Source organism: Camponotus vicinus, unplaced genomic scaffold, assembly GCF_025532165.1.
Source record: "Camponotus vicinus isolate PSW18456_S1 unplaced genomic scaffold, iyCamVici1.0 SCAF_6, whole genome shotgun sequence".
NCBI classification, from domain to species: domain Eukaryota; kingdom Metazoa; phylum Arthropoda; class Insecta; order Hymenoptera; family Formicidae; genus Camponotus; species Camponotus vicinus.
Window position 1 is genome coordinate 11,498,468 of NW_028141978.1, and position 23,704 is coordinate 11,522,171.

At 33.7% G+C, this 23,704-nt stretch overlaps 3 protein-coding genes across 4 annotated transcripts; all 3 read left to right on the forward strand.

Moving 5' to 3' along the window:
• Positions 1–5,456: 5,456 nt before the first annotated feature.
• LOC145972784 (uncharacterized) lies at positions 5,457–8,441 on the forward strand. Of its 2 annotated transcripts, none has more exons than XM_083101709.1 (3): positions 5,457–5,830; positions 6,698–6,876; positions 8,134–8,441. In XM_083101709.1, the coding sequence occupies exons 1-3, from the start codon at positions 5,770–5,772 to the stop codon at positions 8,401–8,403; spliced, it is 510 nt and encodes a 169-aa protein (XP_082957835.1). In that variant the 5' UTR covers positions 5,457–5,769; the 3' UTR covers positions 8,404–8,441. The 2 variants fall into 2 exon arrangements, with proteins under 2 accessions (XP_082957835.1, XP_082957836.1); XM_083101710.1 differs by having other exon boundaries at positions 5,461–5,830; positions 6,701–6,876.
• A 2,246-nt stretch (positions 8,442–10,687) lies between these two features.
• On the forward strand, positions 10,688–14,373 carry LOC145973238 (uncharacterized). The gene has a single exon (XM_083102481.1). It carries the CDS (start codon positions 10,809–10,811, stop codon positions 12,264–12,266), a length of 1,458 nt encoding a protein of 485 aa, XP_082958607.1. The 5' UTR covers positions 10,688–10,808; the 3' UTR covers positions 12,267–14,373.
• Positions 14,374–14,855: 482 nt separating this feature from the next.
• Positions 14,856–16,618, forward strand: LOC145973239 (uncharacterized). Its single transcript, XM_083102482.1, has 2 exons — positions 14,856–15,235; positions 15,489–16,618. The coding sequence occupies exons 1-2, from the start codon at positions 15,036–15,038 to the stop codon at positions 15,736–15,738; spliced, it is 450 nt and encodes a 149-aa protein (XP_082958608.1). The 5' UTR covers positions 14,856–15,035; the 3' UTR covers positions 15,739–16,618.
• The last annotated feature ends 7,086 nt before the right edge of the window (positions 16,619–23,704 follow it).

A 23,704-nucleotide genomic window follows, 5' to 3' on the forward strand; every position in this document is an offset into this window, starting at 1 on the left:
TTGCAACGTTCATCCGAGCAAAGTTGATTACGCAATCAACGCGACGAAGCTTCCTCGAAGAAGTAATGTCGATTAACAATATCTTGAAATTCGTAAAATATCAGAAAAGTTATTTCTAGGATTTCCACTAACCCCTTTTCGAACGTAAACAAAAATTTTAAAATATTAAAAAATATTGGCAAAATTGATGCATGTTCAAAATTATTTTAGCTTTAGAATTGTTTAAATTATAAAGTAGAGTAAAATTGAATATTATTGTTGAAAAATCTTCTATATTTTATAATACAATGTTTTGTAATATGTATAATACGGTATTTTAATATTTCACAATACAATGCTTTGTGATATTTCATAATACAATGTTTTGTAATATATTCTCCCAACATGCATTACATTATTATATGTATAGCGAGTTGATGACGTTGTAATGCTGCTATCAAATTTTGTCATGCGATACTCTTATATATCTCACGTTATATTACATAATCTTAGATTAAAGAAATACAAGAAGTAACTAATCTAACTTTGCAGCAAAATCAAAAAAGATTTTACAAACTTTCTGTATTGAAATTTGAAAGGAATCGATCAAGAAAAATACCGAAATTAAAGAATTAAATCTCAAATACTCAAATTTTATATAGATATTCAATAATTTTATTTATTTTATTTAATATTATCACGAACAGAGCGACATAATATTCATCACTGCAACACGAACACCTCTTTTTATAGGATTATTAAATTATCGCAAAACTATATTAAAAATTCAGTTTAATCAGAACTCGCAAAAGTACTATACTGGTGACGAAATACTATCACATCAGATAGACGTATAGATTCATTATAAGTTATTTTGAGAAATCCATTTTCAAACAAAATTCAATTATTTATTTATTCAAGAATATATAAGAATTGTCAAAAAGATTATTAAAGAGATATTCAAGTTTTTCCGAAATATTCAAGCCGAAATTTTAGAGAAATTTAAAAATTTTTTCAAATACAAAGATATTCAAGTATTTATTTTTGATATTTTAACATCTATTTTTTAATTACATTAATTAATTACTACGATAATTATACAATCATAAAAGAATTTTTATCAAAAATACAATATTTTCACTTTAATTTTAAGCAGTCATCAATTCCTTTAGAAAAAATGGATGAATATTAAATGAATAAATGTATAAAAAAATATACGCGCGTACTAGCAATAAGTTTTACATGTCTTTAAAATTATATAGCGCTTGAATGTGTCAGTAACAAAGAGATGAAGTGCGTGCAGTAGCGAAGTGCAAAGAGTTCACTGTTTATTTATCTAACTCTCTCTCTCTTTTTCTATTTGTATATAGTAACCCCGAAAAATGCTTTTACCGCAGTTATAGAATCTCCCAAATACGCGATATTTATTGCCAACAACGCAGCGCGTGGAGGCAATCGAAACTTTATGTGATTGTTAAATGACAATGGCATCGCGTTTCGTTAAGTAGAGAAACAATCCAAATGCAAACGAAGTGCTTAAAAGGGAACAACATCGCTTTAGATGGATCTGTGAGGTTTAAAGTGTATTATACGTTCCCTGACTGGTGCGCGAGCTAGTCGTTTATTGCATCTTATCGCAATTAATTCTAATGCGCATTACAAGACAATGATTATCAACTTTACTTGAGGCTACCTAGTACAAAAAGATTTACATGGATAATTAAGAATGCATGTCTCTTGCGGAAAGTAAGATTAAGACTATTCAGCAAAATCAGTACTTGATGAAGTCAGTACTGTTGACGAATCACACTTTGAGAAAAAATGCAAATACGACAAAAGATTTCATTATTTAATTATAATATAAAGAAGATTGTGTGTACTTATTCAATATATTTTTTCAGTAATGTGCTTTTCAGATATTTAATGTTAAAAATTACAAGATCGCGCTAAATTGTTTTAGTTTTTCCAAAAAAAAGAAAAATATATATATATAACTGTTTTTAAAAAGTCTCATATACGTCAAAGATATTTTCCCTCCAATTTGATATAACAAGCTAAAATGCGTGCGCGAAATTCATGCCATAAATAATTTTCATCGTTCGAGAGTTACATTTGCTCAGCAAGACAGCCCCATGAAATGATACTGGAGTTACAAACTTATTGTTCAACATTTCTCTTCGAAGTGTCGTCTAAATAGCGTGGTTTCTTGTGTATCTCGCAGGATATTCGCGATTTATCGCGGATAGTTTATTCGATGTATCAAAACTTGTCGGAGCGCGAGCTTTACTCGTCTGTGGATCAGCTGATTGTACGTCGTAGATATTCCTTCTCTTCGATCGCACAGATTTTGTTATTTGTTCGCACTTTATTTTTATTTCACAACACGCAATGGAAACATGGGATAACGTGCACTAGACGGATTATATTCCCGCATGAAATTCATCCGTTGACATTAAGCTCTCGCTTAACTTGTCTACGTTGGTCATATTCAACAACACAGAGTATGTCATCGATTTGTAAACCGTTGTTGACATTCGTTCTGCAAATATCAAAATTTGATATTTCGGGGATGATGAATATAGCTCGCGTATACTCGTATGAATGTGAATACACGATGTAACACATGTGTTACTTGACAGAACTTACATTTTAAATCAAAAGGATCTGAAAGGAACGTTTTATTACGTTTTTTTATGATGTAAATTCGAGTGTAATTTGTAATGTTAAAACTAAACAATCTATACATTAAGATAATAACAATAATAAACAAAAATTTTAACTCAATTATAAATATTATTAAAAAAATATTGCAGGGAAAATATTATAAATATATGATTGTTTATAACCACACTTAATTAAATTTATCATTCTTATATTTCTTATAAAATAAATAATAGAAATTTATAAATGTTACAACTGCAAAAAATAAATGCTGATAATAAATTTTTTAAATAATAGTGGAGAATATTTTGCATTATTTTTCGAATCTATAGAAAATACATTATATTATGAGAAAAGGCATTTAAAATCCTAAAAATCCTCTCAATCAGTATCGTTTTTATCTACGCTATTTATTAAGATATGTCTAGTATTATCTAATATCTAGTATTATCTGATATTATCTAATATTACTCCTAGTATTATTATCATTTTGTATTCGTTTCGTCTTTAGTTTCGGTTCCCTTACGTCTTAATGTCGGCTCAATATTTGCTCTCTATACATTCTTTGAAGAGAGGTTCGTTCGCCAGTAAAAGTCATAACAGTCGCTGTCTGGGAAACTGAAATCGATTCCCCTGCGGGTATTCACCCCTGCAATGTGCAGGTGTACAATAGACTGTAGTGAGTACATTGTCTGAAATTATTGGATGTTATATCTCAAAGAAAGCGTGTTTCTTTTTAAATAACCACAATTCCAATAACAAATAATCGTTTAATTGTTAATATTTATCATGTGCTGAATTATTGCTAACTATGTATATATAATCAACACTACACATCGATTTATGAAATGTTATTGTAATAAAAATATTATGTTTCAATATTACAAACGATTGTAAAATATATGTCTAATAATAAGCCTTATAATAATCAATTTTTTTTTAATAATTCAAGAAGAATCCTGCGTTTGATATATTTATTGTTAATTTAAAGTTTTACTAACATGCTATATAATCTAAATATAGATTAAATTGAGATATATGATAATGTTATATAAGAAATTAAAATTAAAAGAATTATTTGAAATAGAAATAATTTGTCAAAAAGCTAAAAATTACTTATATTAAAATACTTATATAAATTAAAATCTTGTTCTCATACATATTTACGTAACAGCTATTACACATAATTATTACATAATAAGCTATTCTCGTAATACTATTATCTTCTTAATATAATGTTCTTCCAGCACATGTTTTACATTATTATGTTATTATATACGTTAAAGAGAGAGTGCATGAGAAGTTACTCTACCACGAGTAAAGAGAAAATTTCACGTTTATCTTGCATTGAGGAAATTAATCATTGAATAAAGAAAATGTCGATATTTCAAAATTGAAGCTGATAAATTAAAAGAGATATCATAACTTTGTATGAATAGTCTGTAGTTTTATTCAATGCTTTCATAAACCGCAAAAATATATTCGTTACTGTAACGCGAGTACCCAGTTGGGTCAATTAGAACTTTGCAGAATTGTTACATCGTTGCAAGACCACAACCCTAAGTGAGAACAATTTAACATGGTCAGAATACCCAGAGAAATTAAAGCGACGAAATGCTATCTCTCATCGTGTGCAAATTCGTTGTAACTTTTACGAAATTTTCGCTGTCAAATAAAATTTAAATGTTTACTCATATAAGCATTTTTATGTGTAAAAAATATCAAGAAATAAAGATATTATACATTGGAATCACTCGATCGTGGTTCGCAATTGTCAAAATATTCCAGAAAGAAAAAAAATTCTGTATAAAAAAGTCTCCTCTATAAAAAAAATATTTCTCTGTAAAAAAAATACTCCTCTATAATTAAAGACATTAAATGATAATAAAGTCTAAAAACCATAAGAAACTTCTCACCATCTAAAAACTTCTCACTGACACGAAAATGTACTTTCGGCGATTCTAGAATATAGCATTAAACAAAAAACGAATAGGGATAAAATTTTCAGGTAGCGAAGGCCGTAAATGATGAGAAACCTTGGAAAGCCATTATCGCTAATTATTAAATTTCTAGTTAGCCGTTTCATATAAATATTTAATGAAATCGTATAAAATGATATCAAGTTGTGCTAAAACGAGAAGCTGTTAATGTATTTTACATATTTATCACTTCTTTTCACTCTAGATGTCACTATCTTGCATTCTTAATAGTAGATGTACATATATAGCCGGATGGGTAACCCCTAAGCTATTCTTTTTATTCTAAATAAAAAAAAAGATGTATATACACATACATTATCGAAGTATATATGTGGTATGAAAAAATGTTATATACATATTGTATAATATAAATGTTACATATGTATATACATGTCTGAACGAAAAAATAAGATATATGAAGTGTTATAATTCTCTTTTTATTTATTTATTTTTATTACGAAAAAGTAAATTTTTTCATTATAAAAAATTAAAAGCATTAATAGCAGAAAGCTTAGTAAGAATATATTAAAAACTTTTCAAAATCGTGTCCTGTAATCGGATCCTAAAAACTCTGTCGTAAGTTTCAAGTTGTCAAAGGTCTCTTTTGATCGTCGACTTTTAATTAATGAAACTCGTTATCCTCCACGTAATCATCATTGACAACGGTTAATCCTTGTGAAGGATATGATCGTTAACGATGGTATTTTCTAACTATGAGGGTTTTGCTTCTAAAATTAATCGGGCGTCGCGCGTAGACGATAATGGATGACAAGGGGGAGTTTAAGGTGCGTTCGTCTGTCAGGTGTCGTTCAAGATTTTTCCCGACAACGATCGACGGCGTCGCTCACGTAACGGCTGTGACGTCGAATGGTCGTGATCGCGGGGACAAATCCCTTCGCTGGCGAATATTGATTTTCGACTTTCGAGGTTTCTGGAGCAAGTCAGCCTTGACGCAGGCGCTCGTGCCGATGCAGCATGGCGTCGGAATCAAGCGCCGTTCCTCTGGACCAGCGCCAGGATCCACCGCGATTCTCGGCGTAAAACCGACGTACGAATTTCCGAGAATAGCTCCGCGAAAATGTGATGCACGCCTGTCGGATTGTCATCGCGATTAGTTTCGCGACGTACGCGTGAAACCAAATCGAACGAGATGGACGTACGTTTCCCTGTCACGTGCTTTCTGCTTATCGCGCTGATAACCCTCACGAGTGGTAAGTGTAAATTATCTAGAATATATCGGTCGGACGTTAATCACACGGTGCATCGCCGCTGAGAGTCATGGTTGTTTTTAGAAATGTATTAATTTACATAATAAAATTTATTTTACTTAAATTAATTTAATAAAAATTGACAGGAAAATTTAGTAAAATTTAGTAAAAATTAGTTAGCGATCCTGAAAATATACTTGTAGCAGACAAGTTACAATTTTAAGGTTATTTTTTATCTAATCCTAGCATGTTGCTTGAAATGTTTCTTTTTCTTTTTTTTTTAGAAAAATTTTTGTAATTGAAAAATGTATATTATATTGTATAACATTATGTCCGATCACAATTATGATAAACGAGAATTTTCAAAATCAATCTAACGGATGCAATGTTGCATTGTTCTGATGTATTATTTATAATCAAGTATTAGAATCAAGTATTTTTTATATTCTTAATTCGAAATTTTAAGATTAACTTATAATTTTACTTGCTCTTTCCTAAATATAAACAATTATATTATATATATAAATGAGAGAGAATTAAAACGGATAATTCACATAATTGATCCGTGCCATGAACATGCAAGTTTTACAGCATGAAACGAAAATTGACAGCAAGCATCTGAAATAGAAAATATATAATAAATCATTTGTAATATATAATTCGATATCTTTCTATTATAATTCAAATTTATATTTCAATATGTTATTAAAATACAAGAATATTTCAAGCATTTAACTTGACAACATCTGCCGAGACAAATGTAGCACGTTTCACTTAAATTTTCGACATAAATTTTTCACATAATTTAAATACATAATTCGAAATTATATGCTTTTCTCTATATAATATGTGGTGTATTTATGATGAAAGCAGGTCAGCTATCGATGAAAGAGCATCGAACTCAGGCGGCTTCCGAAAAAGCTAACGACTTATGGTGCTACCAATGCTTTACAATGGATAATGATGAGGAGTGTATCAATCTAACTAACAATATCGGTAATTCCAGCACCTTCAGGCATAAGTGTACGGATGACAAAAGAATGTGCATGGTAAGACTGCGTAATACGTTTCATTTTAATTTTTATGGAACAGTATTTATGTGACAGTACCATCCTCGCGTTGTGTTTATATTAAAATTGATCGTTATACGTTAACATATTAACATATGTAAACTGCATATTGCACGAAATGCAATATTGCGTAGAAATGTGACACGGCAACCGAAGTGCTACGAGTATATGTAAACCAGATTGTAATGAACGGATGGCGTGGCAAATTCACACGCGCGCATTTAATATGAATCTGTCAAAACAATTTATATCATGTTACTTGTTTATCTAGGCGAATTAATATCTATTTGTTTATATACATCACGTTCATAAGCACGCACCTATCATGTGGGTAAATTATTACATACACGAGATACCTCGAATCACGGTTATTTATTTATCAGTTATGGCAGTTATGATTCTCATCGAAAAATATCAGATTATACATTTTAAATAGGATAAAAATAGGATTTAAAATATATTTTTCGCATTTTTTTTATTAACACAATAAAAAATAAATAATATACGTGTAAAAAGAGGAAATTAAGAAATTATTGCATATATATTATTTTATTTTGCATTTACTTGCGAAAGGTTTTAGTTTTCTAAATATTCACTTAAAATATCCTTGAAATCTTATTAATTATTTCTAAATCATTATTTCTTAATACACATATATATGCGTCAAAAAGTGATACGCGTGCCATTTTTTGCAATATTCGTTTTTTTAAAAAAGAATTAATTACGCGCAAGTTTACAAAATACATAGGATGTCTATTAATTATTGGATTTCCTTTGTGATTTGAAATCTTGCATAAAACCGCAATTGAATTTTCTGTATCAAAACATCGCTTTGAGAAATTTTAATATAAAATCTTTCAACCTGAATTGATATATACTGATATATATATATATAATGATAAAATAAACAATTTTTTATATAAATATGAATAATATTTACATTATAAATATACGTATACGTTTATGTATATAATTGATAAATTTATAATAATGTGTGTGTATTATATTATTGCCTGTAAATTTTACACATTAGAGATTAAAAAAAAAAGATCATGTATCATCGAATCGAGTACTTATTCAGGAAAAGATCTCACGTAGATGCAAATGTAACGCCAGTTATGGTGACATTTGAATTAAACTTGCATAAAAAATGAATTTTGAGATACATTCGATACGAAATTTTGTAAGCGACGTCACTTTCTTTTTATCTAATGATAATTATGAACGAATTTGCAGGTGAAACGATTTTCCTATACATTGAGCAATGAGAACTCGACTTCCATGGCGCAAACGTGGTCCGTGGAAAGGAATTGCGTCAACAAGTGCGAGCCAGGATGCATCGTGATCGGGGAACGCACTAAGCTCTACGCCTGTACTGCCTGTTGTGAGACCAATTTGTGCAACAACGGTACCGGTACTGCCAACGACCTAACGATCAAAGAAATCGACCTTCTACTAGCTCTTATGCTCCAAGCTATCTTAACCGTTATCATGTATCCATCGTGACAGTATCAATAAAGTATTTCTAGTTATAATTCCCCCTACATCTGCGGATAAAAATCTAAAATTCCCTGCACCTCCTAATATTCGAATAATGAAATACAATCTACGTAAAAAGAAAAAATTAATGACATATTTTCGAGTTTTTTGAGATTTATTTCTCGCAAAAAAGGCAACAAAATCTGAAATTTTTCATTCTTCTAATATCAAATTTTGTTGTAAATCTAATCTTCATTTTAATCTTTAATTCACTTAAGATTAATTGTTTCAAATCGTTTTTTATATAGCTATGTTTCACATTAGTCTATATTTTAATTATGCGATAAATATATAATTATCATTCTTGTATCTATTTTCTGTGTCCACATTTATAATACTGAATTAAACCTACATTAATTTTAAGAGATCAAGATATATAATGCTCCGTGATTATTAATTCAAATTTATCGACTGTAAATTGCGAGTGTAACGTCATCTAGTGCTATGTAATGCTACTTTGACTTCAATTTAAGTATCGACTGTGTACCGGTAAGATTAAAATTGTAATGTAAATATCAAAAATAAAATTGTAAAAACGGATGGATGCTACGGACGGACGGTTATCTATTTTGAAAAAAAAATATTTTTTAAATAAAAACAATATAAAATAGCCGACAAATTGAATGATATCGATTATTGGCTGGTTTGTTAATTGAGGACTGCGTATATAAACATTGAATATACAGACAAAAAAAATAAAAAATAACCCAGTTCAATAGATAGTTTAATAATAGTATATTTTATAATCTCTCTCTCTCTGTCTCTCTCTTTTTCTCTCAATAATTTTTATACTTATAGTATATTTTTATTCTTTAATTGAGAGTTGTTATTTATTAAATATTTTTAAATAATTTCAGCAATGTAATCACGTGCACACAAATGCCCAACTTTATTTTTGTTTACTGTCAAAATTTCACATTTAATTTCCTAAAATTCATTTTCACGACAATCATTTTTTTTTTCTTACAATCATATTTTCAAAAAGATTATAATTTACACCGACAATCTCTTCGATGTATAACGATAAGAAAACAATAAGAAAAGTTACATCTGCTGACACACTACTTCTGCTGTACATATATCACCCTTTCTTTCTCTCCTCCGGATCTTGTCTCTCCCTTCTTCCCCCGTTCTCTTTTACTAACGTTGACCTTCACGCGTCCACGTTCTCCACTATTCCGCAGCAGCTCGAGATCGTCGTCCCGATACCTCCGTTGCAGAAAATGAAATGGGAATTTACTACGTGTAACAATTACATTACTTGTGACGTTAAAGCCGTTTCTCCTAACACGTCGGTCCGCCTCGAATACCGGGAAATGTATGACACCAGAAGAAAACTTTGCATAATTGGCACGTTGTCTGCATGACCGCGCGTTCAAAGTAGCCGCTCGTTTGCTTTACATAAATATGCTAAAATTCTTTGGTAGCTCACGATTAATTGATCGTAAAGTAAATTTAGTGTTGTCTTCTCGCAGCACTACGTCGCAAATATTTAGTTTTTCGTATCTCAATAGTTTGAAAAAAAAAAAAAGAAAGTCATAAAGTGTATAATTATAAGTATGAATTTATGCTTGTCTAATATTATGATTATCTATTTTAAATCTATTTTAAAATCAAAGCATCTATTTTAAAAATCAAAGGATATACCTAGATAAGCCTTTCTTTCTTTAAATTATATCCATTTATATCTCAAATCAATCGTCAATTAATAAAATAGTGAGGTTAATAATAAATATAAACGGTGACAAAATATTGATACATGTCATATAATTTTTCTTTTAATTAAATATATATTTAAAATATAATTTAAAATATATATTTAAAAAATATTTAAAATATTAAAAAATATATTTAAAAAATAGAATATATCATCGTATATTTATTACTGATATGTGTCTTTCTTTTTATTTCACTATTAAAAAATGCCTCCTTTAAAATAATATATTGTCTACTTATTCTTACAATATTATACGATTATTCCTACGTTAATTATACGATTATTACTATAATTATATGCTTTAATAATAAACTCTTTATGGAAATTTTCATCAATTGCATAATATCAAAATCCCCGAATATAATAGCAAAATATTGCTATTGCGAAAACTAACCGCATGTAATATCTGCGGCCAACAGTGATAATCAGTGATGTTGTTTGAGCTTGTCTCCACTACCATCGCGCGTGTCTTCCGCGATAAACGCATACCGTGGCATGGCTGCGTCATCCAAAAGAAACGGAAGAAAAATGCGACAGTGATATTGCAACGACAAGACGCCGGCTAGACACAGTCGGTCCGGTTGTTTCCGACTTGTCAAACATCGGGAAAGACACGTTCGCGATCGGTCAGTGCGAAGAAATCTGTCGGGCCAGGATGCACGCGTCGGGATCGTCCGTCGCGATTCTCCTATTATGTCATATTTCGATCATCACGACCTACCCGACGACGACGACGACGACGACGATGACAGCAACGATGACGAAAGTTGTACACGAAACAAACGCGCCGACAAAGTGCTGCATTGCCGATTACGCATTCGATGAAAATCTCAAATGCGTCCACGTGGAACCGAACAAGTTCAACTACTCCACGCACGACTCCTGGCAAACAATGTCGTCCGAACAGATCACTACAGTGCTCGCGTCGATGCCTGGCTTGAACTGCCATGACGAGGACGCCGACACGAGCCGTCATCTCCTGCGCGGCTACGCGACGTTTCTCGCACCGAAAGATTATTGTATCGAGAATATGATCAACGGTACGACAGTGCTCGTCAAGTGTGCGGAAATGACTTTAAAGAAGGAAAACTGGAAAACTGAAACGATAATGATGACGAAAACTACGATGATCATCACCGTAACAACCATCACCACCATCACTACCATCGACATGACTTCGAATGTAAGGAGGGACGACAGAAAGGAGATCGTTCATCATAGCAACGATCTGAGAATGGTCTTTTTCTGGGGCGCGCAGACTTATATGGATACCAACGTGGCCCACGTAATCCTCTGCACTATCGTCGTCGTGGTATATCTGTCCGTTCCGAAACTGGGCAAGAGTATTTATAATCGCGCGGTGCTGCGTCACAATGTCTGTCTGTTACTGCAGGGATGCATTCTGATGTTCCTCGGCTTCTGCGAACTATGCGAATGTCCGATGAGCGATGACTTCGCCACATTTCTATGGATAATGTTGCAGTATTTCACAAACGCCACCGTGTTTTGGCTCAACGTCATCTGCTTCGACATGACTCTGTCAATTACGCGATTTCGCTGGATGGTAGGATCCGGTCAGCAGACCAGCCAGGAAGAAAATAGGCGACTTCTTATGTACGGCGTTCTTGCCTGGGGAGGCGCACTCATCCCTGCCATCGTTGCCTTCATCCTGGAATTTTATCCCGGAATCCCGGACGATTTTCCATTGAAGCCGAATTATCGTCAGTACCGTGACGGACCAAACTTTATAGTAAACCTCTACTTCTTCGGCATACCATTGTTGACGCTCTTCTGGAATAATGTGCTGTTCGTGTTCACCACGTACAAGATCATACGGATACAACAGAGCACAGAGATAGCGACGAGGAATAACACCAACGCCCTCAAAAAGAAGTACTTCCTCTTCCTGCAGCTGTACCTGCTGATGGGCGCGCCCTGGTTCTTCGGCCTGCTCTTCGCCTGCCTGAACAAACTCGTGATACTCAAGATATGCCGGATGATATGGCCGATACTGTGGCTCCTGATGCTCGCCACCCACAAGAAAATACGACAGAAGCTCGCGAACAAGTTGCGGTGCATCAAGAAAAAACGAGAAGCTGCGACAAATTCGTAAAGAGAACTCTATTTACCTTGCGCGATTAAAATTCGTATTTTGAAAAAAATTAAACAATACGTAAGCCATGTAAACCGGCATTGGTCGATCGCAATTGGTAAAAAATCACGGGACAACCGTCAAATCGTCATCGTCGTTGCGCAATTTCGCGGTGACGGAAAGGTTTCTCTTGCTCATCGCAGCATTTGCATTTTTTTCTTGCGCAAACCGTAGGAAACCCCTCGCATCGAGGAAGGAAAACAAAGAAAAAAAAAGGCGGGGAATCAACGGTCGTCGCCGCAATATCCGATGAGCGCGGGCTGAGCGATGAGTCGCGCCGCGGAAAAAGTCGCGGCGTCGAGACGCGAAGCGCGCGGCGGATAATAAAGGAGTCGCGGCGCGACGTCGCTTCCTGCCGGAGCATTTTAATTACCGTATTCGCGACGCGCCGCCCCCTCCTCCGCTCCCTCCCCCGCTTCTGCCTCTCGCGGTCGTATCTTTTTTTATGACATGTAGAATATTAATCCGTTAGTTGTGCTACGCGGGCGATATATCAGAAGCGCGCGCTTTATGCGGGTAATCTTTTGCGCCTGTAAAAAAAAAATGCAATAAGAACGCGATCCCTTCCTCTCGAGAGAAGAAAGTGATGCTCCTCTATACTCTCTAAAAGTGAATCAGTGAAAATATCACTAATTTAAACAGTAAAATAAGATTTCACTGAGAATCAGTGAGTATTTTACTGATATTCAGTGGAAACGCTTACTTGTTTGTTATTTTATCTTATATCTCACTGATTATGGTCAGTTAAAATAAAATTCACTGTAAAACCAGTAAATTTTACTGTAAAACCAGTAATCGCTAGTTTGTTCGTTTACCGCTACGATTGCTATCTCTCTCGTATTTAATTTTAATCATAAGAATTATATAAAGTTTGCAAAGAGCGACATTTAAAATTAGAAGTATTATTTCGATTTAATTTCTGATACAATCTCAATAGAGAGGCTTCAGATATTAAATCGATCTTTATAAGTCGGACAAATAAATGTCTGGCGACTTAATGAAAATTATTCGTTCGTTATCTATTTAAAATAACAAGTTCAATATGCATGTAATATAAATAAAATAAAATTTTTAATATAATAAATATTTAGTAAATATAAATAAAATTTTTAATTTTATATGAAACAGATAGAGAGATGAATTGTAGTTTAATGTTACTGACAATAACGAAAGAAATATTACTAATATTGAGAAATATTACTGATTGAAACAGTCAAAATTATTAACTGATTCTTTCAATAAAATATCACTGATTTACAGTGCTGTACTTATAACTGCTGTAATAAGTGACTATTTACTGTTTTTCAGTGATAATACACTGATTCACTTTTAGAGAGTACGTGCCGATGGATTAAACTATATCAATCATAATCAAAATATGTTCGAGAGATTTATTCTTCTTCCGTCGTATACGTCAACTTTATGTCCAGTATTAAATAGAGGCTCGCCACGGCAGTAAATATCGATATTATAGAAATCCCGGCATCTAGTCAATGGAAAAATAAACAAGTCAATTAATAAGTGTAAATAGTACTTGACGGAAATTACCTTGAATCGCGAACCTTCCGACAGCGCAATAATGATTGTGTGGAATCGATAAGTGATCGGCCTACGGGCAACGACTTATTGAAGACTATTGATTCGACGTCCTTGTGCGCGGCAAAAAATGAAATAAAAGAGTATCATAATTCCCTTAAGGCAATCGCAATGCCACAAACAGGTATTTCTGAGAATGCGATGGAGAATATGAGATACATATCGCTTGTGTGTCGATATTTAGGAGAGATAAAAAGATTATATGATAATTAGCTTTTAGTACGCGTTAGACTTGGTAATTAAACGTAGATTAATATATATATAAATGTCATTTGTCCGCTCTAACTTGTAATACTTTATTGTAAAAATAGAATAAATTAGAAATTTCTCTGGAAAAAAAAAAGAAAAAACAATTTAGTCAGCGTTGCTGTTTTATTTAGAATGCAAAAACACGATTTGGAAATAAATTTACTCCAAATTGTAAAAAAATATTCAACATTTTTCCACTCGGGAAATCTATCAAAATCAAACATCTATGACAAACATTGGAACAACTGAAACGAAATGTAAACAATTTGTAAAAATTAAAGTATATATCTAAATTAATGATTTTTTTATGCTTATATATTTCTGATCATAAAAAGCTATACCTCAATTTTTTTATATGTCACTATTTTTTGATACATTATTTATTTTGAATACCTTGCAAGAGGATATATTAGCAGTACTTATTAAGATAAAGAAATTTGATATTTTATATTAATTTCTGTATTGTCTAGGTTGTAATATTTTAATGGAAATTTTATGATAATTTTCTTGGGTTTTCCACATAAAATCGTTAACTAGAAAAGCTTATAGTTTACAAATCTTTGCAGATATATACGTGACATGAGTCATCGCCTGGGTATCGCTGTCATAGATTGCATATTTATACCTTACTGTTACATCACATGTGTGCAGATTCGTGCGTGTATTTTATTTTGTAAAACAAAAGCTAATTCGTTCACGTCAAAATTTTTCAACGTTCAATTTACTTTTATATTTGACGAATTTCTGCGACGCATTTGCGATTTCACATGAATAAATATAATAAAAACACACATACAAAATAATAGTTTATAAAATTAATATCTGTAAAATTATGTAAGAAACGTTACAGTACTCTACAATTCTCTCATTTAAGCGACGATCGTCATGTTCAACCGGTTCTTTAAAGCCAAAAATGCTTTTCATCCCGCGGATCCGCCGCACGGCATGCAAAATTATGATATAGGCGCTTTAACGAGAGATCAGAAGCAATCTTTGAACGAAATGAAAATGACTACTCGAAGGGAAAATGAAATTTACTTTAACTTACATCCGGAAGTCAAAGGTTTAATCACCATTTTGTTAAGGTCAGCTCACACATGCCCCTAGCATTTAAAACTGATTCGAAAAATTCGTATATTTCTCTGTATATTTATATATTTAATTAGTTTTTATATATGATTACGATAAAATTATTTGTAATTGACAGATTGAAATTTAATTTGTACCCGCTTTCTAACGATAACTTGATAAAAATCGTCTGGAGTGCCAATTATAATACTTAATATGCGTCGGGGAATATTCGAGATTAATGATACGTCATTAAAATCGTTCTCGCAGACACGTCCTATCGAAGCAGCCGCTCATCGATATTCCCGAGGTCGTAGGTACATTTTTCAACAGACCGCGTCGTGAAATTGTCGGTGACCTTTTGGATTACTTGTCGTCTGTCGATAAACGACCGGATATAATAGACAGTCTTCGACAGGAACTATTTCGAGCGACTGATGTCGAGGCTCATAATAGCAACGATTCAAGCTCACGATCCGATTATGACTCTTGCGAATGTAATAGAGAATGCGACTCGTAATTTTTAATGCAAAATTTCAATTTTAATGTAAAATTTTATACATATATATATATCTCATTTTGTAAGATTTAAGATAAAATTTGTTCGATCTACATATATGTATAAAACTGATAAATAATCTCTAATAATGATTCGATTAATTATAATTCAATCAGATATGCTGGGTATAAATTCAATTAGGATTCAATTTGCTTGATTTTTATCGCAAGAAAATAATCCCTATAACTCTTCATAATAACTCGATTCAATACACAATCTGGATGTAATCTTTATAGAATGGTAATATATATTTTTCTCGCCTCCATTAATATCGCTTCATCATCAAAACTATTTCAATCTTTCTGCTTAGTCTAACGTTTGCTTTGCGAATGTCGATGTATGATTACGCATACGTATTTCACGATCGCGTACACATTAATATCCTGCAACTGATCGACTAATTAATCTAAGCCTTATCTTATTTATCGAACTGTCGAACGAGCGACAGTGCGAAAAACCATTTACCTGTAATTAATACACGAGTGTAGGAAAAGCAATACATGTAACCGCGTATAGATAGATTAAATAAAAATGGAGTGCGAAAATGCGGTTACGCCCGAGTTACCTGACAATATTCAGCGACAATATTTATCTGGCCGTGCTAACGACAGCGGTTATCTCGCAGGATAATATGATGGGCGGTTAGGACCGGTTATGGCGATCCCGATCGGCGCTAACCTCGATTAATTAAATTTTGTAACTTTATCTACAGGGTGTTCCACACAACTGTTATTTTAATGGCAAAGTCCGCGACCACAATCTCGTATCATTTTTCTTCGATTAAAAGCCACGACGCGAATAGCTCTCAAATTATGAATAAATAAAAACTTAACGTGGGTTAATTTAAAAGAATCTAATGAAAAAAAAATATTATCGAGATTGTCGTTACTTGTTTAATATTAATAAGCAATAAATCGTGAACTATCCCGAAATTATCCTCGAGAAAAAATCAACTGTGGATTTTTAGATTCAAAAGGAAGGCGTCATTAAAACATTTCATTTAAATTGTTCTTGAGACACTGTGTATATTTTAATTGGAAGTCCGATAACATGAGAGAAAACGGAGAGCTAGTTAATCATTATTAAGAGTCGGTTAAAGGATGTCAGTGCGATTTATCGTAGTGAGAAAATTCGAGTTCGATCGCCGTTTTTGTCGTCGTCGTTCGATTTGATCGGTCGTCGTGCGAATCATTAGTCGCGGAAGGAGATTAATCAGATCGCACAAAAGCAATTACGATATTGGTAAAGGCAACAACGTATGTCACGTCGCACTTCCGACGTACCTCCGTCGATGAGTTTCCAGTTACTTGAGAGCGAGGAGTGAGGGGGCGATTATTCGAGCAGTCGCTCGAATTCCCGAGGTACGAGTATTACACACAGTCTCCTTTTATTCGCGTATCTCTTGATACCACCACCGGCTGCACGTGCCTTCCGATTGCACTGTAAACACGACGACCGCGGTACTTTTCCCATTTTTTGCAGGTGTCGCGCATCCTTGAGCTTTCCATTGTGATACGTGACTATGATATTTGATAAATTTACATTACAGAGAAATTTACATCTCAGATAGGCGAGTTTCACATACATTCATGCGAGGAAGTGATTATGATATACGTTCAACGAATACTTCTCTCGATTGCGTTACAAATACATCTGTCAAAAGCAAATCCGCCAACAAAAGCATGCGATAAGCACGAGTCTAAAAAATAAATAAATTTTAAAAAATCCCTAAAAAATATGCCACATTTTTGTTAAATATTCTTTGATAAGGATAAGCCGATTTATTCAGCAGTCTGCTTTTATTATTTTTGTACGATAATTCTTTGATGAAATTTATCGTAAAATGTAAAATATGAACGCGTATTTACTGTGGAAATGTTTTTTTATAAAATGCATTTATAAACAAACTGTATTAATTGAAAATTGCTGATTTTTTCAATACTAATATAAAATTCTTTCGTTATTGATTACAATTTCAAATTTAGAACATTTTGAATGCAGCGCACGATATATATTTCAAACCATGGGAAAATAATGGGACAAATCCCGCTATTTTCATTAATGTTTTAATTTCAAACGTTTATAAAAGCTTATTTTTTTAAAAGCGTGCTTTTGATCCCCCGCAATTTCGTATAAAAACAACGCAACATATCGGAGGTATCAAGATTCGATACAGGAATATTTAGTCGCGATTTCGAGATACGTATACAGATGAGTGCTCGGTAACGATGCACGCCAAGGTGCGAATGAAATTTATATAATAAAGGACCCCGCGGAATCTTTATGGAAAATGGCTTTCGGTCAAATGTTTCGAAACTTTGCAAAAAGATAGTTCTCAACATGTAGATTAAAAGTGTCCATGGGCATGAAGCTCTAAAAATTCGAGATTTTCAGCTACAGCCATCCAAAGTGGTAGATTTTTGAATTTCTGCAGCATATTCCGAAGTTCGGCAACGGTAGCTTATCTTAGTTGGGTGAGGTTTTACAAAAAAGTAGTAAATACAAAAGTTTTGTAGAATCATCAGAACTCGAGTCGAAAAGCAAAAAAAGCAAAACAAAGCAAAAAAAACAAAAAAAGTAACTCTGCCATTGACAGTTCCAAGCCTGTATTTAAAAAGAGGAGGATAAAATAACAAATACATGTATATATTTTCAATCTGTCACACACACACACACACACAATTAAGGCAGTCTACTTAGCACAAAAAATCATAAATCAGATAGTCTTGATAATTCTCATGCTTCCTACATGCCTATGTTTCTTAAACTTTGAGGACTTATAACTTTCACTTTCCCCAACGTAAAAAGCTTTTCATAGGGTGTTTTGGAAAGCTCTCGACCGCAACTATACAAATATGCAATCAAAAAAGTGCGAAGCTCTGGCTCAAAAATCAACCTTATTGGTTCAAACTCCTTCAAAAATCTACCACTTTGGATGGCTGTAGCTGAAAATCTCGAATTTTTAGCGCTTCATGCCCATGGACACTTTTAATCTACATGTTGAGAACTATCTTTTTGCAAAGTTTCGAAACATTTGACCGAAAGCCACTTTCCATAAGGATTCCGCGGGGTCCTTTATATTATATTTATATATAAGCTTTCGATTTCGCGAGAAGAGTCGCGTGCTCTCGCAAACAGGACGTCGTGACGGTTATTACGGTGAGAATCTGTCGAGAAATTTTCTATTAAGGCGCGATCCACGTGCACGCAATACATATACACGTGAAACGTCACGGTTCATATTCTTACCGCGTGGTCGATGGGCATCGCTCTCGCCACCGGTGAGACGCTTACATTAGACGTAACCTGGCGCAGAGCTGGATCTACGTTTACGAGAACCCCCGGTGATAACCGGGCAATCGGCGACGGAGATGTTCGACGCGGAAGTTTGGCATCCGCGTAATTATGTGTTCGTCCAAGGAGAATCGGAGGAATCGATTTCACACAACGGCGAATTCTCTCCACTTTATTTTCTTCTCCTCTGCCTCCCCTCCCTCTCCCTTATCTCCCCTCAACCGTGCTCTCCTTTCCCCCTATTCCCCCAGCTTTAAAGGACGCGGGGCATGCTTTATGAGACAGGCGAAATGTGCGATTTTCTCCCCCCTCCCACACTCGGTCCCGGGCTACTTTATTGCCAATTTGTTTATTCGCGTTACTGCGGGGATTGAAACCGACTGTAATTTCGCTGCGTTTCGGATTTCGATGTTCGATATATGTAGACACACGGTAATGTCGATTTATTTTATTTGTGACACGGGAAACGCGAGCGATTGCGCGAGCACACGTTTCTCGATGTGAGATTGAAACTTGAGCTCTAAAATTACAATTTCAGCCCGTTTTACGGGTATCTTGCAAAACTATGGTAGATATAAATAAAGAATATGCTCTAATTAAATGACGTATATAAATTTACATGCATATTTAATAGTGAGAGATAATCCGTATCTGTCTTTTTATCTCGTTTCGTAACATTTGAAGCTTTCTCTCGCGATATCAAAAATATTCGAGAATTCAAATTCACATTTAAATATCAAACGAAAATATCTATCGAGCAGTTTTCACAAAAGTATTTGATAAATTGTTCAATATAGGGATTATATCGCCGCGCGAATTTTTTTGAAACATTATTTTATTATTTTATACGTTTTGGGAAGTTACATCTGTTCGATAAAATTGGTAATAATCGTTGATTCATTTCCCTTGTACAATCGTGTTTATAAATGCCGTGATTAACATATGCAACATTGTGCTATATTTTAAATCCGTGTAATGTCGAAGAAAATAATTTCTGTCTTATGAATAATGAAGAAAAAAACTATTTTTGTAATAAGATAATTAAATTACATTCATCAAAAATGAGTATGCGGTTCACGATGTAAAATTCACGACAACGTTTAATTATTTCTCGACAATTCCATTAATTACTTACTTTGATGATTCTTTCAATACTAATTTAAGGAGCGTCCAGTGGAGGTTAGGTTAGGTTGTCACTCACACATATGTACAGTAGGCGCCAATAATGCCTTAACATATGAAATTGGTCGCATTCGGGATTAATAATGACTAGTTATTATTAAGTTATTATTAGTCTCGAATGCGACCAATTTCATATGTTAAGGCATTATTGGCGCCTACTGTACAAGTATGTCCAGAGTTGGGAACGTTACTTCAAAAAAGTAACGCGTTACCGTTACCGTTACTTTTCGTGAAAAGTAACTCGTTACCGTTACTCGTTACTAATTTTGAAAAGTAACTCGTTATCGTTACCGTTACTAAGAAAGTAACGATTCGTTACTTTTTCGTTACTTTTTATAATACAGAAATTAAATTAATTTATTTTAAAATATAATTATTATTTTATAATATTTATTATAGTTGATTTTAAAATATAATTATTACTTTTATATATTCGATAATTATAAATTATTCCATCATTGATGTTCTTCATATACAATTTTTCATTTATTGTAATTTAGAAATTTTAGATTTATGAATACAGAGAAAAACATCATGCATGTATATAATTTTCCAAAATATTTGTAAACTGTTTTGTAATAGGAATAAATTTTTCAATTACTAAGGGAATACTATCCAGGATTACAGAATTAAAGTAACGATAAAAGTAACGGTTAAATTCGTTACCGTTACTGTAAAAATGTAACGACGTTACCGTTACCGTTACAGACAGAAAAAAGTAACGATCGTTACCGAAAAAAAGTAACGGTAACGGTAACGACGTTACAAGTAACGCGTTACTTCCCAACTCTGAGTATGTCACACCGATACATATTCCATGTTCATTTACGCATAATACGATGATCATTTGACACTACTACACTTGCTACTCGCAAACAATATTTCTCTCGAAGAATTTGATTAATACATCTTACGGTCTCTCTTGAAAATCACGCGAAATACACATTTGACAAAATGTCGCACGTTCGCGTTATGGACGCGAACTTGCACTTTACTCGACACAATCGTCCGAGATACTTTTCTCGACACTCCCGATACTTACACGCGCTCACTTAAAGAGACGATACTTATTCCCGGTGACACGAAATCGTCTCGAGCATCGTGCTCGATCGCGGTTAAAGCTTTGCCACAAGCGACTCGAATGATCGCGCGCGATTTATCGCGGTTAACTTCACAACTTTTCCGATTCTGCGAAGTTAGCCTAATATTATATTTGTCGTACGACAAATTTTTGAAGCACATTGATTGGCTGCGGGATAGTAATTTTTTGAGCCTTCAGAAACTTTCTATTCCGCAGCCAATTAATATGTTTAAAAAATTTGTCGTACGACAAATGTAATATTAGCCTTAGGACTGATCCGATTCCGAGATTCCCAGTTTATCCTACACTACTTTAGTCAAGCGTAATTGACATGTCATCGATTATTCGAACGCTAATTTCTGTTAAATGTGACATTAACATTGATATATGTATATATTAAATACAAAACTGTGTTTTTAATGCTCGAGACTCGCAAAAGAATCGAACCAACGCGAAGATACTGAAGAACTTTCGAAAAGTGGAGGCCGGGTGCAAGTGATTCTCGGAAAAGAGCTACTTTATTTAGTATAGGTAGTATAACTGGCGCGAATAGGGCTACGTGTGTGCATGTATGTGTGTAGTAATTTGTTAGAAGTGTGGAGATGTATTATATTACCTACACACGGCCAATTTCGATAGAAATTGAAACAAGATAAGTGCGTCTTTAAAAGGAGAAAAAGTACAAGAGAAAGAGAGATGGACGAAGAGAACGAAGCAAAGTACAACCGGACTCGTTTCCGAGAATTTCCAGTCCTCGTGCACGGCATCCTCGCATTTTTCGATAATAGTTTCTCGCTTAGTACCATCTCGACTATCGCGAAGGTTAGTTTGACTCTTTCTCGCTCGTGTATTGCAGGCTTTACTAGTAATATTTAATATCAAGAGATAAATTAATTCTCTAAATATCATATAGCGCGTTTATTAATAACTATAAGAAACCTTATTACATGATATTTGCATCTATTCGATATATATATTAATGTCGCGTTTAATAAAAATTAGCTCAAATAGTCCATGTCGCGATAATTATATTCAGTTCGCGTAATAAACTCGGAATTCGGGATCGAACCAAAATGTCGCGTCTCGGAACGCGGAACCGGAAATTGAGATATTCAGTCGTTTCCGCGTTCGTCTGTGTACGTTGCACGCGATTATTTGTGACATCGAGATGCTTGTGGTGATATATAATCGCGATCTAATATTGTAAGTGTCAAAAAAACTGCGTAATCGTGCGCGCATAAAGCGTTCTTAAAAAACGTATTAATAAAATTAAGGGAAACTAAATTACCGAGAATATAAATATCACGCAGTAAGCGTGTAATGTCGGGAGTCGGGGAAAAAAGTACCGGGCAATTGTATCACATAAAAATATACAGTGTATAGTGTATATAGTGTTAAATAAAAATATACAGTTGCGTGCAATAAATTCTGCGAGACCAATCAACGTCGAGCTGTCATGTTGCTCCAGGTATCATTAAAGTAAGTGTTAAAATTAAAATCGAGGATACATATTAGTAGCTAAAAAGTATAAGCATGCAGTATTGGAAGTGCTGAAAATAAGAACCGAGTAATTACGCAAAAATAGTATATCGAATTGACAGAATGAAAACGCGCGACAATTACGTCAAGTAAAAAATTCGTTCGTGTAGCTAAAAGCAATATTGTCAAACATATGACAGAACAGTTAATAAATAAAAATTTCCGTATCATTTCTTTTTTGACACACTTTACGAGACACAGAAATCTATTCGAATTTAATATTATATTTTTCTGTTTTTTTTCTTCTCTTTTTATAAACGATATTTTTCGAGCACAATAGGGTCTTGCACTTTGAAATGCTGCATAAAATATGCAGTTTGATCAGAATTGATAAGGAAACTCTTAAACTGAACACTTATGGAACATCTGATAAGAAATTAATGAAAGAGGGAGAATCGATTATTAAAGACAGGGATTTGCACGTTTCTAAATACAATCCTGTGCGCGTCTAGTCCCATATTCCCGAGCTACGCACGAAAATGAACCGAAGATGGCCGATCCTAGTCGAAGACCCGCGTGGAGAGTCGCGAGTCCAGGGTGTTTCGAACGGGGATAATAGAGCCGTCAGAGAATCGAAATCTCCTCGATATTTTCCTATTTTAGATGACGTTATCAAATATTACAAACGCTCGCACGAAACGCACATCGATAAATATGATTGTCGGCGGGCAAATCTGTCGCACGCAAAATGTCAATGAAATTTCACGCCGCGGTTTCAATAATAAATCAAATAATATTGAATGATGGTTCATTTATGAGCTCGGATTTAACATCGCCCATTTCTATTCGCGCAGGGCTCGATGATGCGTTATATATCTCTATACTTATGTT

Excerpts from the sequence above, each read along its gene's own strand:
- LOC145972784 (XM_083101709.1), top strand. The coding sequence starts at position 5,770 with ATGGACGTACGTTTCCCTGTCACGTGCTTTCTGCTTATCGCGCTGATA. Across the intron at positions 5,831-6,697 it reads GCTGATAACCCTCACGAGTG|CAGGTCAGCTATCGATGAAA; the intron begins GTAAGTGTAAAT and ends TTATGATGAAAG. Across the intron at positions 6,877-8,133 it reads ATGACAAAAGAATGTGCATG|GTGAAACGATTTTCCTATAC; the intron begins GTAAGACTGCGT and ends ACGAATTTGCAG.
- LOC145973238 (XM_083102481.1), top strand. The coding sequence starts at position 10,809 with ATGCACGCGTCGGGATCGTCCGTCGCGATTCTCCTATTATGTCATATT.
- LOC145973239 (XM_083102482.1), top strand. The coding sequence starts at position 15,036 with ATGTTCAACCGGTTCTTTAAAGCCAAAAATGCTTTTCATCCCGCGGAT. Across the intron at positions 15,236-15,488 it reads TTAATCACCATTTTGTTAAG|ACACGTCCTATCGAAGCAGC; the intron begins GTCAGCTCACAC and ends TCGTTCTCGCAG.